Raw genomic sequence first — 15,659 nt, 5'->3', positions numbered from 1 at the left:
TGAGAGGGGAGCTGGTGAGTGTGTCCAAGGAGCCGAGGGGAGGATGGAGGGAGGAAGGTGCAAGCTCTGGTGGGTGGTGGCCAGGGGCAGGCCAAGGGGCAGTGGGTGCAGGTTGCAGCGCAGGCAGCTCCATGTGGCCGTGAGGAAGAACTTGTTTGGTGGGAGGGTGCCCGAGCCCTGGCCCAGGCTGCCCAGGGAGGCTGCGGAGGCTCCTGCTCTGCAGATCTGCCAGCGCGCCGGGATGCGCCCGGGTGCCCCGCGCTCTGGGTGTCCATGCTGGTGCAGGGGGGTTGTACTAGATGATCTCTAGGGGTCCCTTCCAACCTTAACCATTCTGTGATTCTGTGATTCCCATCTCTCACACGGCAAGGAATGGTATTAGGGGTCYACTTGACATTTATGTCCCCATCTTATATATGAAATCCCAAGGGAAATATTAGGATGCTTGCTCRAAGTGACACTGGAGATCTGTGGATAGACCAACACTGAGCCAGATGACTGCAGTTTGCCTGCATAAGCCTGTGGATTTTACACTAAAATAAATACAGATTAAAGGAACCATTTAGTTGCTTAAACAGACAGCCATTTAGATACTATAAAGTATCTGAGACATCTGCAGAGGGCTGAAATTATCACAAGGTCTGTAAGAGACTTGTCTTCTTCTGTAGCAGTAGTTGGAATCGAGATAATTTGTTCTAAGTCCTCRCAAATGGACTAAATGCCTTCGTGGCACAACCGAATTTGAGCATTAACGTCATGCAGTTTGAGATGCCACCCTATTCATTGAGTGTGCTAGAAAAGATATAGCCATATTATTTTATGAAATTGCTTACCTGAAGTCAAAACTGCATCATCATATATGCCACACATCATAACCTATCTGCTTTTTTTTATTATATACATGTCATAATATTGTTTGCCTTTGCACTATATTAACTATTTATATTAAGTACGACCGTGCATTTGGGCTTTCAGAGTATAAAATGCTCTCAGCACAGGGCTTATCATATTTAGAGAAATTATGTTGCATGGAAAATTAATTCTAAAGAATGCAATGCAAAAGTGGATTATGTTGTGCAAAATGTTGGTAGGTGAATCCACATCTGGAAAGGACTTTGATTCTTTAAGACAAAGGCATAGTGCAAGTGTGACGCAGTATTCATTTTTTATCCTCAAAGTTTTTCGTATCCATGGATAACAGGATATGTTTCCTGCACAGATCTTTATTCACTGTGTTTATCTATTACGATAAAAAATGCCAACATTTGTCATTAATTCAATTTTTCAAAAGAGCTTTGCACTGAAGCTCTCTTCTGAGCTACGAAATTCCTAACTGTATGACAGCAGAAATCAGTRATAGCAGGAGTGGAATAAAGCAGAATGGCATTAAAAGCAGTGGCATAATGAATTTGAGGCTTTCATACATGGGACCAAAGTTTTGGGACATGCCCCAAAGTGTGTTGGTCCCRTATTGTGTTTCATCCCATACTTTTTCTTCTCTAGTTCAAGAATGACCTTTTTCCTACCACTAATCTACAATTTCTTTAATGGTGTTTCTCCACTACTATCAGGATCATCACATGCAGTAAGCATGCCAAAGTAGAAGGCCACAAAATTTAAGAAAATTACTACATTATCTTCAACATAGAATGAGTTGAGAAAATGCAATAACTGTGTTGTGGKTTTAGAGACTCATAAACATAAACAAAAGATAAGGGTCTGAATATAGAGTTAAATCAGAGCTGTGTTTTGAGCTGTTACTGTGATGTTATGAAGGCTTAAGAACAAGCAGTAGATTTTCTTGTGCTTTCTCTGAATGCAAATAAATATATTTGGAGTGAAAAATGAGAGGTTCTGTGTTTTGTTGTAGTCTTCCACAGYTTGGATCCTAGACTGACAAAGAGAACTGAATGATTTGTACTGTTTTATGCTATTAAGTATTTCAGTTTCAGCCAGGAATGTGACACATTCAGCACATACCCTTTGAAGAAATTCAGGGACATTTTTCAAAGCCACCTGTCTTCAGTGCAATATCTTTATTGTATCACTGTGTGTTCATATGGGCATATTTTTTGGACTTTTTTTTTTCATTTCTTATCACTCTCCAAAACGCTTTCCAGGAGACAACACTCAACACTGCAATTTTTTTTTTTTTTTTTAATATTTAAAGTTCTCTGAAATATGATTTTGTTTTCAGGAGCTGAATTTAAAGTTTTTGTTAGAGCAGTGGTTATTTTAGCATRCTGTTTTTAGAGAAACATTCTGTATAAACCAGTTATGYCTTAATTCTGCTCAAGACCAATGTGAGGTACTTTCATTACTGCTAGACTGTTGTTAGCTGTAAGACTGAGTTTCTGTGATTCTCTTCTTCCATATTTATAAATATTTTATATTTTTATATGTTTTTATATTTTTATAATATTTTATAAATTAAAATCTAAATTAATGTACACTAAACTAAAAGGAGCATTTCTCACTCTAAAAAATTGTGTATTTGTTTCTTTTGTTCTGTATTCACATAGTCTAGGCTAGTGTCCACAAGCCAGCCACCATATTTCCATGGTACCCAATATAACTGGTTTGTCAGTTAATATAATTGATTGACATTTAGAGGCTAGTCCCTCAGTTCATTTCTGTTTAAATTTAGGGTTAAATTTGGGCTTTTAAGTGAGAAATTTGCAAAAGTGCAAATATGGTATCTCTGCTCTGAACACTCAGCCAAAAGATGTTAAGTAATCTATATGAAGAGGATATAGAAATTGTGGTTGGGTTACAGGCTATTTCATCAACCATGATGAAGATGATGATGACAAAGCCTCAGCTCCTTGTGAGAATAGCAGCATTTGGCATACACAAGCAATTCACTCATCTATTCGCAGCGTTGAAAGTTGATAAGGGCTCACTGTATTATTTAATTTGACATCTTTTATAGCGTAGGTCATTATATTTCAACCAATTACTGCTGTAGTAAACCTTACATCTTTTCTCATTAATGCTTAAGTGGTATTTGTCTGAAGCATTTCTCCCGTAAGGAAGTCTGATTTAATTTGAAAACATCAGGAGATGGAGACTCTACCACTTTCCATCCTGGTTCATAGGAACATCTGTCAACAGATGTCAACTAAATGTTCTAGCAGTGTAATCCAACCATGTAGTATCTTCTATCAGATGACCATCTTCAGAATTAAAAATTGTACCTACTTTTCCATTTGAGTTTCCTTGGTTTCAGCTCCTACCACTGCCGCTTGAGATGCCTTTCACTGCTAGTTCACAATTAGTCATCCCTTCCTGAGAAGATGCTTATGTCCTTTAATTAAATCACCTCTGGATTTTTGTTTTGAAAGGCTAAATACATCATGCACTTTGTGGTTGTCACTGGAAGTATTTTTGAGACCCTTGCATTAGCTTTGTGGCTCTACTTAAGGCTAGGATTGATCTCACCAGTGCTGTTCTTCCTCATTCCTTCTTCACTTGGGCATCCCAAAACAAGCACTACCCCTTTACTAATGCAATCTTGCAAAGGGATTTGATATTTGATATTGTAGATATGGTGTGTGTCCTTTGTTCCCTTACATAAGGCTTTACATATGCCTATTTTAGTACATTTTTGATTGAATGGGCCCAGCACAGCAAGTATTCGCTTCACAAGACCATCCTGTCAGCCTTCTCATCTGAGTTATCCACAAATTTTAGAAGCTGAGACTTTATATTTCTTCAAAATTATTGATGAAAGGACTTCAACAGCAACAGGCATTGTACCAATCCCTGCAGAACACAGATAAAAATGCTGCCATATAGTGCCTGTTCCCTTCAGACAATTTTTTTTAGAACTGTCATTTAGACAATTCTTAATCCATTTAACATGTGCACTACTGATATTGTATAGTGCTAATTTTTTAATCAGACTGTCATGCTGCAATAAGTCAAATGCATTAATAAAGTCTAAGTCTATTACATCCATGCTATTACCTTCCACATTTGTTACCACTAGACTTGTAATTTCATCAGAGAATGAGATCGAGTTTGGCTGACAAGACCTATATTCCATAGAACCATGTTGACTGGCACTAATTATATGCCTATCTTCCACATTTTCTCATCAGTTGAATGTCATACAAGATGCTCTTTTGTATTGCCCAGGACCAATGTCAGACTAATCCTTCAGGTGATGGGGCTCATGCAGGTCTGTGATCTGTGCTCTGTGTTGGCCAACGAAGCAACACAACCCCAAAAAGCGACATCCCATATCGTGCATCTCAGCCAAAGCAATTTCTGCAACGCACAAAGATTCTCCGATTACACAGGGTAAAGAAACTGTCCGCTGACGCCTGCAACAAACATTCTGTGAAGCCAGAATTCCCGCAGAATGAAATTAAATCAGAAGAAAACTCTTTGATACTTAAGGCAATCCAACTGTGAACAGTGGTCAGTCTTCAGGGTGAGAGCAGAGTGGGTCCAGCACTTCTCAGTGAAGAAATGACCAGTGAAGATGTAGCCTGTAAGGGTAGTGAAAAAGATAGTAGAGATTTGTTCTCTCCTTTTGTCCTCYAGGTTGAATAATTTTCTTTTTTTTTCTTTTTTTTTTCCTTCAAAGTCATTCAGATAGTTTTATTGAAAAAATTGGCTCTATTATTCTGAAGAAGATTTATCAGTGAACAACATTTGGTACCCCAATTTTCACTCCACCTCAGAATGAAAAAAAATAGTAATGGTGATAGTCACCAAAATACATTTTCTAGCAGATTTGTTGCTTTATGAGCCATATAAATACTTGCCAAACTTTCACTGACTGTGTAATTCATATGACGTCTACTAAAAGAGAGAATACACTTAAAAAATTCTCTTTCTTAGATATGTGCACAATGTTGTATGAATAGAAAATTAGGAGTGGATACTGAGCCAACCATATCCTCTAGCTCAGTGGTGACAAAGCCACGGGAGTTGTTTGAAATGCAAAGAAGTTAAAAAAAAAAACAATGAGAACATGTTAGGACCATTGTATACCTGATATATTCTAGAGTTGTCTTCCAAATAGTTGGAAGAAGCACCCCCAAAAAATTGTAAGTGACCAGAAAAATCTGAGTGGTGGTAAGAGAATATATAAGGAGGAACAATAGGACAATATGTAGAATATTTCTTGCCAAAGAAGGAGGCAGAACTTCCAATGGGTTTCCAGAACCTTGGCAAATACAGCCCACTCCAGTGAAATTCTCTCCTCTGGTCATATGAAGGTCAGGTAAACCTTAGGAGATCGAATGAAATTACCATTACTCATCCTTCTCCCCTTAAAAATTTATCCGTCTGTGATGACTTCCATCTTTTTGACTCCCATCACCTGGAAGGTAGCAAAGTAGAAGTTAAGTAGACTGTTGAAATAGGGCTTTGCAGTGTATTATTATCTAACTTTTGTTTATTTAACACATTGCCATGGTAATTTTATTATTGATAGCTACAGCGTAATAAAAATCCCCAGGCTAGTTTGGAGAACCAGTTGCTCAAAAGACTTCCTATTTTTTCATGTGGTGCTTTGCTTATTCACTAGGGCCTAGGCTTTAGCTCGCACAAATTGTTTTTGCTGCAGAATCAATAAGCTCTGAAATCTGTATGAGCTGAAGACCTGTCACCTATTCCTTCCAATTATATTTACATTTATATCAGAAAATATATGAGAGAGACTGTTACAAGAGAAAAAGGAAATATTTGGATATATTGTGCCAGGGAAAAGGGAAGGAATATGCACAAAAGTAAATGAGGGACTGGCTCTTGTCTTCAGTGTTGCACACATTAGTGTTGAGCTGGAACCACTGAGAAGCTTAAGATCTTGGGCCTTATCTTGGGCTCTGTCTGTACTCTAGAGGAGGCTGATGGACATGGTCTGGCCACTGCCGTATCTCTAAATCTCAGTGTCCAAAAAGGTGGCTTGTCCAAAGCTCTCTTGGGAGGTATTCATGGCCATTAGCTATAGGAGTTGTGTGGTTCAGAATCACAGAATCACAGAATATTCAAGGTTGGAAGGGACCTCTAGAGATCATCTAGTCCAACCTTGCTGTTCAAGCAGGACACCTAGAGCATGTGGTACAAGGCAGCATCCAGGCGGGTTTTGAAGACCTCCAGAGAAGGAGACTCCACAACCTCCCTGGGCAGCCTGTTCCACTGCTCTGTCACCTTCAGTGCTGGTTGTTCCAGGCCAGCCTGGCAATGAGTGTTCCTGTGCCTGCATCCATGTCCTGGTGCAGCTATTCATTGATAGGGACAYAGACAGTGGACTTGGTAGCTCTTAACTGGCTTCCTGGTTACCTGTGTCATACATGGGATGAGATGGGTGCTTCAAAATGAGACAGCCAACAGGCAACACTTTGCAGCTGCTAAGAAAACCATGTAAAAACCTTCTGTGAGAAGAATCCCTTCACAAGCTCTGGTCCCTCCAAGACTTAAACTTTGGGGTTTAACAAGACTTACAGCCGCATGGAGTTAACTCCTGGAGTTATGCCCTATATTTCCACGAGTAAAGAGAGGCAAGTCCCATTTGTTTTTTTGTTAAAGAAATGGGGCAGCAAGGCACAGTTTCATCATTCCTTGAATTTGATCCCTTATTCCCCCAGGGCTGGGCTAGCTGGAGCTGAGCCGGGTGAGCGGCTGTTCGAGGTGCTCTCACGCTGATCTTTTGAAGTCGCTCCGCTTTGCAGGAAATAATTAAATGCTTTCTGGCTACAGCGTGTTAAAAACACCGAGCACGCCGCTCTAATCCGTTGGCTTGGGCACTCACCTGGGAGATGATTAAGTAGGTGAGACTCTAAACACTATTAGGAAGGGGAGAAAAAAAAAAGAGCAGAAGCACAGAGGTGTCACTCAGATGTCTTTTTCCATTGCTCTTTATAGGAAGGTTCTTGCTGGTTTGAATCCCCATTGGAAGAGCTCGCTGCGGCTAATCCTCTGAGAGCGGCTATGTTTTCTAAGTGGGAAATGGATATAGGATAAACAGACAATCTGCCGTTGGCACGCAGCCCTCTCTGCCACGGTGTAATAAAGTCTTATCATCCGCGGCGAGATGTTCGTCTACGGCTAAGCTYGTTCAGGAGCTCAAGGAGGACTGAGCACCATAGCTGGAAATCCAATAACAGCACCTAAAAATAAAGGATGGCTGTTTGCCCATTTAATGGCAAATTAAATTCTATTTAGTGATTCAGTAGGATTTTTTAAAAAAAATAAAYGGGTCAAACTTTGAGYTTCTAAAAATATTCACACTTGTTCRAACTTCTCCGAACTACAAATGAAACATGCTTTTACTGTTTAATATTATAAACTAGCTAATTAAAAGCAATAGGTGAACCGAGGATACTGTGAAGCTCAGACTTGGTATAAATGGACTTTTAGTGAGAAAGGCTGAAAGAGGCACTAAGGTGAAGAGCTAAATCTCCCTAGAGAATGGAGCCCATCACCAGTCATTTTTAAACTGCTTCAGCTGTTCAACATTAGCCTGTTAAATGTCTCGTTAACACAGACAGGCAGCATTTTCAGGAGCACGTGGATTTATTGCTTCTCTTTGATTATTGCCCACAAATTTGAATCACAGAATTCCAGGTTTGTTGAGGTTGGAAGGGAACTCTAGGGATCACCCACTGCAGCCCCTGCTCCAGCAGGAACACCCAGAGCACGGGGCACCCGGGCGCATCCAAACCCAAACCCAACAATGCTTGTTCTGTCTTCCAGTTCTTGGTCCAGTTTCCRTTAAAGTTAAGGAGAAACAGGAATGCTCACCCCAAATGACCATGATTGGCAATAGTAGAAGCAGCCACAACATATTCTGAAAGCAAATCCACTAGATTATGGAAAGACTTTGAGGAAAACAAGAGATGAAGCTGCCTCCTTGCTTTTTCCTCTGAGGACAAATACTGATTTTTAAGCATGCATCAGTTCTAGCGATTCATCCACCATAAATATGAGGATTTTTTGTCTTGAGGTCAGGCTCTAGTTCCCAGAGAAGCACCATGATTTTCCTTATTCAAAGAGAAATTCTTTGAAATTCTGGATTATTCACAGCAAGGTTTAGTGTGGATTATTTTGCCAAGACGTCATTGCTGCTCCCATTGAGACGCAAGGTAATGCTGCTGTTGTTTTGARGTTCTTCAAGAAAACTCTCACTGAACTAAACTGAATCATCTTAGACATGCAGTTTGTTCCTGAGTGATAAGAACCTTTCATAAGGCTTATATCATCTTAATAAATAAATAAATAAAAGAGTTAGGAGCCCCTTCTGACTCTTTTTAGTTGCTCCTTCTTTAGGCCAAGCAGCAATACAATTTCAGACAGTGGTTTCAGCTAAAGCAAACCCCAGTGTCTTCCCTGGTAGCTCACATAACATCATGAAAACTGATGTGATTTCATCACTGAAGTGATGAATTCCTCCCCCAAATCAAGCTAGTCATTGGTTTATTGCAGAAAGGTGGTGTCGATTTATCATTGGGCCACCCACCTGTGGCCTGTATTTTTATTCTTATAAACATATAACCCCTTTCTGTTGACCTGTTGTCATGTTCTGCCTGCAGATAGCAAGAGGATTTGTTTGGGTTCGGTAGTGGTGGTCCATGTGAAAGTGAATTTGGGCCACCATTTGCCTGGACAGCATCTAGTGGACAGGACAATATGGTTCCATGTAACTTTTACCTTTTTGCCTTATAATCTTAGCATGTTTTTGTCATATTGGAGCACACTAGATAGACAGGAAACGATTTGGTTTTACCGGGATTTCCATGAGGGACTCATTACAGGGATCAGAGATGCACCCAGTTTTACTCCTCTACTTTCCAGACTAAATTGAATCCTCATCTTTGAAATCTTTCTAAACCTTATCTTTTAAATCTCTTTGCATAGCCACCCCACTCCTCTGTGGCTCATTTTGGTTTCCTTCATTTCAGGTGGAACACTGAAACACTGTCCTACCTCCTCCTGTTATATCCCTCCAACGTATACTAGCATCTTTTTTATGTGGAGGTGGTTGTTTCCTTTCTCTTGGTGTCAAATTGGTGTTTTCATTGAACTCTCCTCATTTACTTGTAGACTGCGCTCTTCCTTGTTTGGTGACMGCTCATTCAGAAACCATCAACAGACCAGATTCAGCTGTTGGTTGCACTGCGAGCAATCCCAGACAATTCTATGGAAATCAGTGCAGATGAACCCAAAATCTGGCCTGGTGTGATCAAGGAGCTCATTACATTTCTGTAACAAGGAAGAGCTGGCCATGCAGTTGACTTTTCCATAATATTTCCTTATGATTTAACTGAAGAGCATGATATACATGCATATATATGTGTGTGTGTGTGTGTGTATTTTCACTTATGTCAACAAAAAACATCTGCATTTCTAAATTCTTGATGTGTGCTATAGTAACACTTAGAACAACAGACTTCGATCCCAACTGAGATGTCTGAACGCTCATCAATCCATCAAATAATTACAATAAAAGAAAATTATGTGGCCTCATCTTTCATGTTCAGTGAAGTAACGTCTTTCAATACAATCAAAAGTATGAGGAATTAAAGGATAGTGCCTATCCTTTAAGGATAGTGCAATTAAAGGAAGCATGAGGAATTAAAGGACAGTGCCCATAAAGTAATGGAAATTAGAAATAATATATTTGAATGTGCTGTAACACATGCTTATCTTCCCTGAACTTTGTCTGCTCTCCCAATGTTCARTCCAGGTCTCTCTGATGCGCTTGGAAGCCCATTGGCATTCARGGGTTTGGGTAATGGGAAGTAGTTCAGAATCATTTGTTTAATCTTACGTAAACATGTCCTTGAAGTTTAATTTTTATCCTCAATTATTTTACACATTTCTTACCCAATGGCTAATGAAATTCAGTTTCCTAACATGAAGACAATTTAGCGCTATAATTCCTCATATTTTAATATTGTGCGTAAAATAGAATATGTTAAATTATTTTACTAGGTGTTAATTTTTAATTTACTAGATGTTAGTTTTTAAGTCCTATTCAATTTTTTTTTTTTCTAAAAGATGACAAATTACTCTCTTAGCTCATTGTCTCTCTGGCTAGTTTATCTCATGATGGCCTGGTCCAAGCTGGCAGATACAGGCATGCTTATAAAAGAATTTGTAAAAAGGCTTGAGCCCAAATGCTAGAATATCAGAATATTGTGCTTTTTTCCCCCAGAAATAAAAAAACAAAGGATTATGCTGTGGATCTCAAATGTAAAAAACTAGATATGCACGAGCTAATTCAATAATATCGGATTTTATTTTGTCTTTTAAGGTAAAACTGGCCACACCGAGGCTGTACGCGTAGTATATCAGCCAGAAAACATCAGCTTTGAGAAACTGCTCAAGRTCTTCTGGGAGAATCATGACCCGACACAAGGTAGAGTGATGAGTGAGCCAGTATTTAATTATCTTACTAATTACAGCTGGGATAATTAGTGTTTGAGCTGTGTGGAAGAGATGAACCTTGAAATCACACTGGAGCTCAAGAATATGATTGCAGACATTTATTGACAGAGCAAGAGAGGGAGAGAGAACGAGCCTAGAGAAGCCCACAATACCCCTCCTCCTTTACAGCTGTCTGGGCTGGGAAAATTCCCACAGAGAGACGCACCAGACAATAGGAATTTTTTTTTTCAACTTTGATTATGACAATTTTTTCCATAATGCTATCTTTTGTCTCCTAAATTAAAGCCTATTTCCGTACAGCTTTGGAGTTGGCCGTTTTAGTTGTGCTGAAGACCTTTATCCCCCTTAAATTAGGGAGGGCTGGTTTTTTTTTTTTTATGTTTTTAAATGACTGTGAATATCTTTTATGATTAGGAAAAAAGGAACAAAAAGAGATAAAAGATGGGATGTAAAGGCAGCAGCATATTAGCTATTTGCCGCATTCAAATCTTTTGATTTAATTTATCTTCCTTGGAAGAGCCTTCATGATGACATTATACACATCTGTGCAAGCATAAATGGGAAACTGTGTTGAGAAAACAGTTTACATGTTTATATGGTTTCAATAAACATCATCCCTTCTACCATTTCCCAGAAATACTGCACTCAGTAACTCATTTCAATTTTTTAACAGCTATCCCAATTATGCCACTTATCACTACATCTGGGAACCAAAAATGCAGATGATACCTACAGAATAGGATCCCATCTTGAGAAGTTGTAATTCTGAGAAGGATCATGGGGCTGCTGTGGAAAAGTGCCTTCCAGGGAGCCCACAGCACTGTATGAAAAGAGGAACGTCAGTCAGGGGTAGGGAAGCTATCTTCTGCAYGCAGAGTGAGTGAAATCCCCGTAAAACAGAGCATTGTTTGCAGYTTCAGTGTTGACATGTCAAGAATGATATAGAGATATTGCTGGGAATTCAAAGGAGGGATACAAAAGGGGCTAGAAAACTAACCTTGTGCTGTGAATAAACACATTGAGCCAATTGAGGAGAGATGACTCTATGATCAAGTCAACTTTACAGGTACTTACGTGAGGACAAGAGACCTCCTAGGGAGGTTGGCAAGGCTGCTGCTGGTAAGTCAGAACAATATCCAGTAGCTAGGAGCTGAGGTCACAGAAGTTCCATCTTGAAAGAAAACAGCTTTGCAGCTCTGAGTATGGTTAAATGTCAGGAATCACTTTCTATCATGAATTTTGAGTCTTTAGGATGAGATCATTTGCTCTTCACAAAGAAGTACTTGATTGAGTTCGTGAGAAGAAATTCCATGTTTGTGAGTCAGTTGTGACGACCTTTACTGGGATCAGTTGATCAGTTGATCTGAGCCTGTCTCATCTCCCCACTCCTCTCCAGTTGTGTGTTCAGAGCATCCTCGAGACACGTGCAGCTCCGTGTTGATACAGGTTCCAACTTCCGATGGTGCTTCACAGCCTCAGTGCTTTTGCTTGTAGGGGTCAGCAAGGAAGTTTCATGAGTTTTCATCTTCCAGAGTAATATGACCTCTACTTAAACAAAAATAAAGAAAGAAAAAAGAAATTCTGGGCATCTGACACGTGCTCTGCCATTTCTGAGGTCTTGGCTTTGACAAAGTATATTTAGTCCCTTCTGGTGACACACGTACAATAGGTCAATCTCTAAAGGACTTCAGTGATTGAAGCTGACTGAAGTATGCATGCTGGATACCATGGGATCTGGGTGAGCTATAACAGCTGTRATAAATAGGCCAGATAGATGATCTCATGATTCCTTCTAATCTTAAAAATGATGACTCTACAACTTTATATTCTCCTTGCATTCTCACATGACTGAGGTCCAAAATAGTTGCAGTCTGTGCTTTCAGAAGGAGGTTGGATGCTGGCAGATGTGTGATTCACTCCTTGATTTCTGGCAACTGGGGAAACATCACCTAATTAGCCCGGGCACGGAGCCACGCTAAATATGGCTGTATTCCTTCAGGGACATGAGCTGATATCTCAGCACGACGCTTTGCTGTGTAGATACCCAAGCCMTTCCCAGCCATCTCAGGCATCTGTGTGGCACTGCAGGCTTTGGGGTAAGCAGACCTAAACCTCTGCATAGGCTTGATATGGTAAAATTTCCAAATTCCATAATGATTTTTAAAAAAAAATTAAAAAAAAAAATTAAAAAAAGAGAGCATCATTTTATCTATACAGAAGATGCCAATTCTTGAGAACATTGTATACTCTAGAGTTGGCTGGTGTGGACTGGTTTCTTTACTTTTGCATTTCTGTGGTTTTGTAAGGCTAGTAAGAGTAAACTGTGCAAGACCTCTGCAAAATTCATCAGATTTCCACCACCTTTCTTGAAGTGAAGGAAAAGTAACCCTCAAGGCCCCAATTTCAGATGGTCTGCTTGAATACCCCTTTCCTGTTTGAACAATTGAACAATTTTGGACTAGATGATCTGTAGAGGTCCCTTCCAACCTTAAATATTCTGAAATTAGCAGCAGAAGTTCAGTTATACAGAAGTGTCTCTTCATCTTCACCTTCACCTACCCTTCGCTTTGAGTTTGCTCAGGGAATTATGGTTTTATGTAAAATTACAAAAAGTGAGAGTCATCTTGTTGACCTACACTATTTTTCTTCTTTCCTGAAGTTCCAATGTGTTCAAAGTCTTATTTAGCCAGACGCATGGGAATGCCCTGTAGAGACTGTCAAAGAAGAGATTTTTGCTAAGCAGTTAAATTAGGAAGATTTCTTGTTCATGAGGTTCTGCGCCCTCATTGGATGAATCCGGTGTCTTATGTAGACAGCAAATACTGCAGTGCTTGAACAGCGTGCTCGCTCAAGAGGAGAAAATCTTTATTTGGGGCTCTGTCTTATCTTTTCCCTGTGGAATTGCCTAATTCAGCTGCAAAGACAAAACAAGTTCTAAAGTCATTGAACATCAAGTATGGAAATATTTGTACGTTTTGTTTCTGCTTCTGTTGAAGGACTTTTCAGATGTTGATCTAGATGGAACCAACTTGCTCAAGAGCACGGGCTGGCACTGCTGTCATTCGTTATTGTAAAAGCATATTAATGTTCCAATGATCCCTGCATTCCAAACAATTGCACCTCCTGCCTTCAGGAGGAAACTGGCATCTCCCTGGGATCCRAAGTTTCTCTGGGAGACAGCCTGAATCTTGTTTATTGAAGTATTATACAGAAGGCAAGTGAAAAAGCAGCAACCTTTGATCAAGTGAAACAGTCTATGAGTTGAAAGAGATTCTCCCAGATGAGTGTCTCCTAAGTATGGGGCCCTGATAAAGTCATCCTTGCCTATTAATTTAGGCTCTATTTTATAATTCATTACATTGGGGAGACTAAAAAAGCAACAAACAACCCCCTGACTTCTGCCAAGTGGCATATGGTTGTCATCTTTGTTCAGCCTCTGATGCACGGATCAGCAGCCCTTCTCTCCTAGGAATAAGCTGATCTATAAGAAGGTTGTTCTGTATAGCTTGGGAAGTGCTTGAGGTGGTGGCTTCTTTGTGACTACTTCAGGAAAAAAAARAARAAAAAAAAMMAAAGAACGAWGGCAATATCCTACAAAARAAGCATTTCCTTGTTGAAATTCAGTGTTTGTGTCATTTTGTCTTGTTTGTGGAGGCACAGGACAGATCTGCATTGCCCTGTTTTGGCAGTAAAGGTGACATTCACAGAGCTACCAGGATTTTTAYAATATAAACCTGACTGTCTCCTTTAAATTGTGTCCTTATTGAACACTGTGGTTCTGCTGGCACCTCCACGCTGGGCGTCTAGGGGAATGTGGACTTTGAARCCATCAATCTGTCTGTGTTGTCCCTGAGGTTTCGCAGGCGTCGTAAGGTAATTTTAGACATAACTATAATAGAAAGGGCAATTTTATGTTGTCTGCCTGACTTATCTGTATGATATTGTCTCAGCCTTTATGTTAACATCATCAATTGCAAAGATCTCTGATCTTCTCAGATCAAGCTGAAGACTTGAAGTGCAATGACATGAAATCCAGTGCAGTTTTCAGCCATGAYTTTCATTGCCAGGAGCACTTTTGCTGGTGGGACCACCCTTCTACCCTTAGGCCTGCTCTAGCCCTTGAGAGCAGCTCCTAATCATCCAAACCCCAAGGTTGTGAAGTTGATGTCTGACACGTGTCAGAGACTTCAGCCCAAATAACTGCCCCATCTGGAATGACCCATTTGTACAAAAAAAAAAGTGATCTGGACATTTACTTTTAGGCTTCATTCTTTTAGTCCAAATACACAAAAAGCCAAAGTTACCCGTAAGTAATCTCATTTCTGCTTCTGTCTGCCATGAAGAAGTCCTTATCTTGCCAGTGTTTGTACAGGAAACGTTAGCAGAACCGATGTTTTCCCAGCAGTTGAGGACCATCTGTAATGCAACAAACTCATCACCTGCCAGATTTGTTCAGAACATCTCTTASTCCATATGTCTTCTGCATCCACAATAAAGAAAAGATATAGGAGCAATTTTTCCTCCCTGTGACCTTTCAAACAGTTTGGCATTTAGCCTTGGTGCTGATACGTGAATTCTGCAGATTAATATCTGCCTTTCATTCTGCTGACCCATTTTAGTTGCAGAGGGTATATTTATTTCTCACCAGTTTTGAAGGACTGTACTTTTTTTAGACATTTCACAAGGAATCCATCATCTGCAAATAATTAAAATTAAACACTAGAAATGACATTGTATTGCTAATGAGCAGATGTGTCTACTTATACCAGTGGAAGAACAGCTGTACACATAAAAAATGCTACAGCGACCCTAAACCAGCATTATGTATTCTGCTACAGGCCTGTAACTTCATTTAGAGATTAAAGAACAGGAAAAAGTAATCTCTCATGTAAAATATARCCATTTTTTGATATTTTTTTACATTCCTCTGAGTCTGTTCCCTTTGAATTTTGTACAGAAGTTGCAAGACTCAAAGCACAGAGCACCTTAGTCTTGTATTTCAAATGTTATTAAGAGCCCTGATGGTTCCAGCCTTATTGCAAGGTGTAACAAAACCACTAGAAATGCAAAATCTATTGTCACTAGATATATTAAATAGTATTCAAAATAAAATTACTAGCCCCTGAGGGAGCCATTCTTAGTCCAATACTGCTCAATATTTTCATTAATGGCTCAGAGGATACAGTGGAGAGGATACTAATTAAATCTGTGGTAGAGACAATGCTAGGAGGTTCTTAGAGGAAAGGAATAAAACA

The 15,659-nt window shown here is 39.6% G+C and overlaps 1 protein-coding gene across 2 annotated transcripts in view; it reads left to right on the top strand.

Annotated features, from left to right (window-relative positions):
• MSRA (methionine sulfoxide reductase A) overlaps positions 1-15,659 on the top strand; it is a 229,153-nt gene that overhangs the window by 125,447 nt on the left and 88,047 nt on the right. For both annotated transcript variants that reach the window (XM_026040882.1, XM_026040887.1), the window contains exon 4: positions 10,271-10,375. In XM_026040882.1, the coding sequence (XP_025896667.1) occupies positions 10,271-10,375 (105 nt within the window). The remainder of the gene's footprint in view (positions 1-10,270; positions 10,376-15,659) is intronic.

Source organism: Nothoprocta perdicaria, unplaced genomic scaffold, assembly GCF_003342845.1.
Source record: "Nothoprocta perdicaria isolate Ctin4 unplaced genomic scaffold, notPer1 scaffold_101, whole genome shotgun sequence".
NCBI lineage: Eukaryota > Metazoa > Chordata > Aves > Tinamiformes > Tinamidae > Nothoprocta > Nothoprocta perdicaria.
This window is presented reverse-complemented; position numbering and strand designations above follow the sequence as displayed.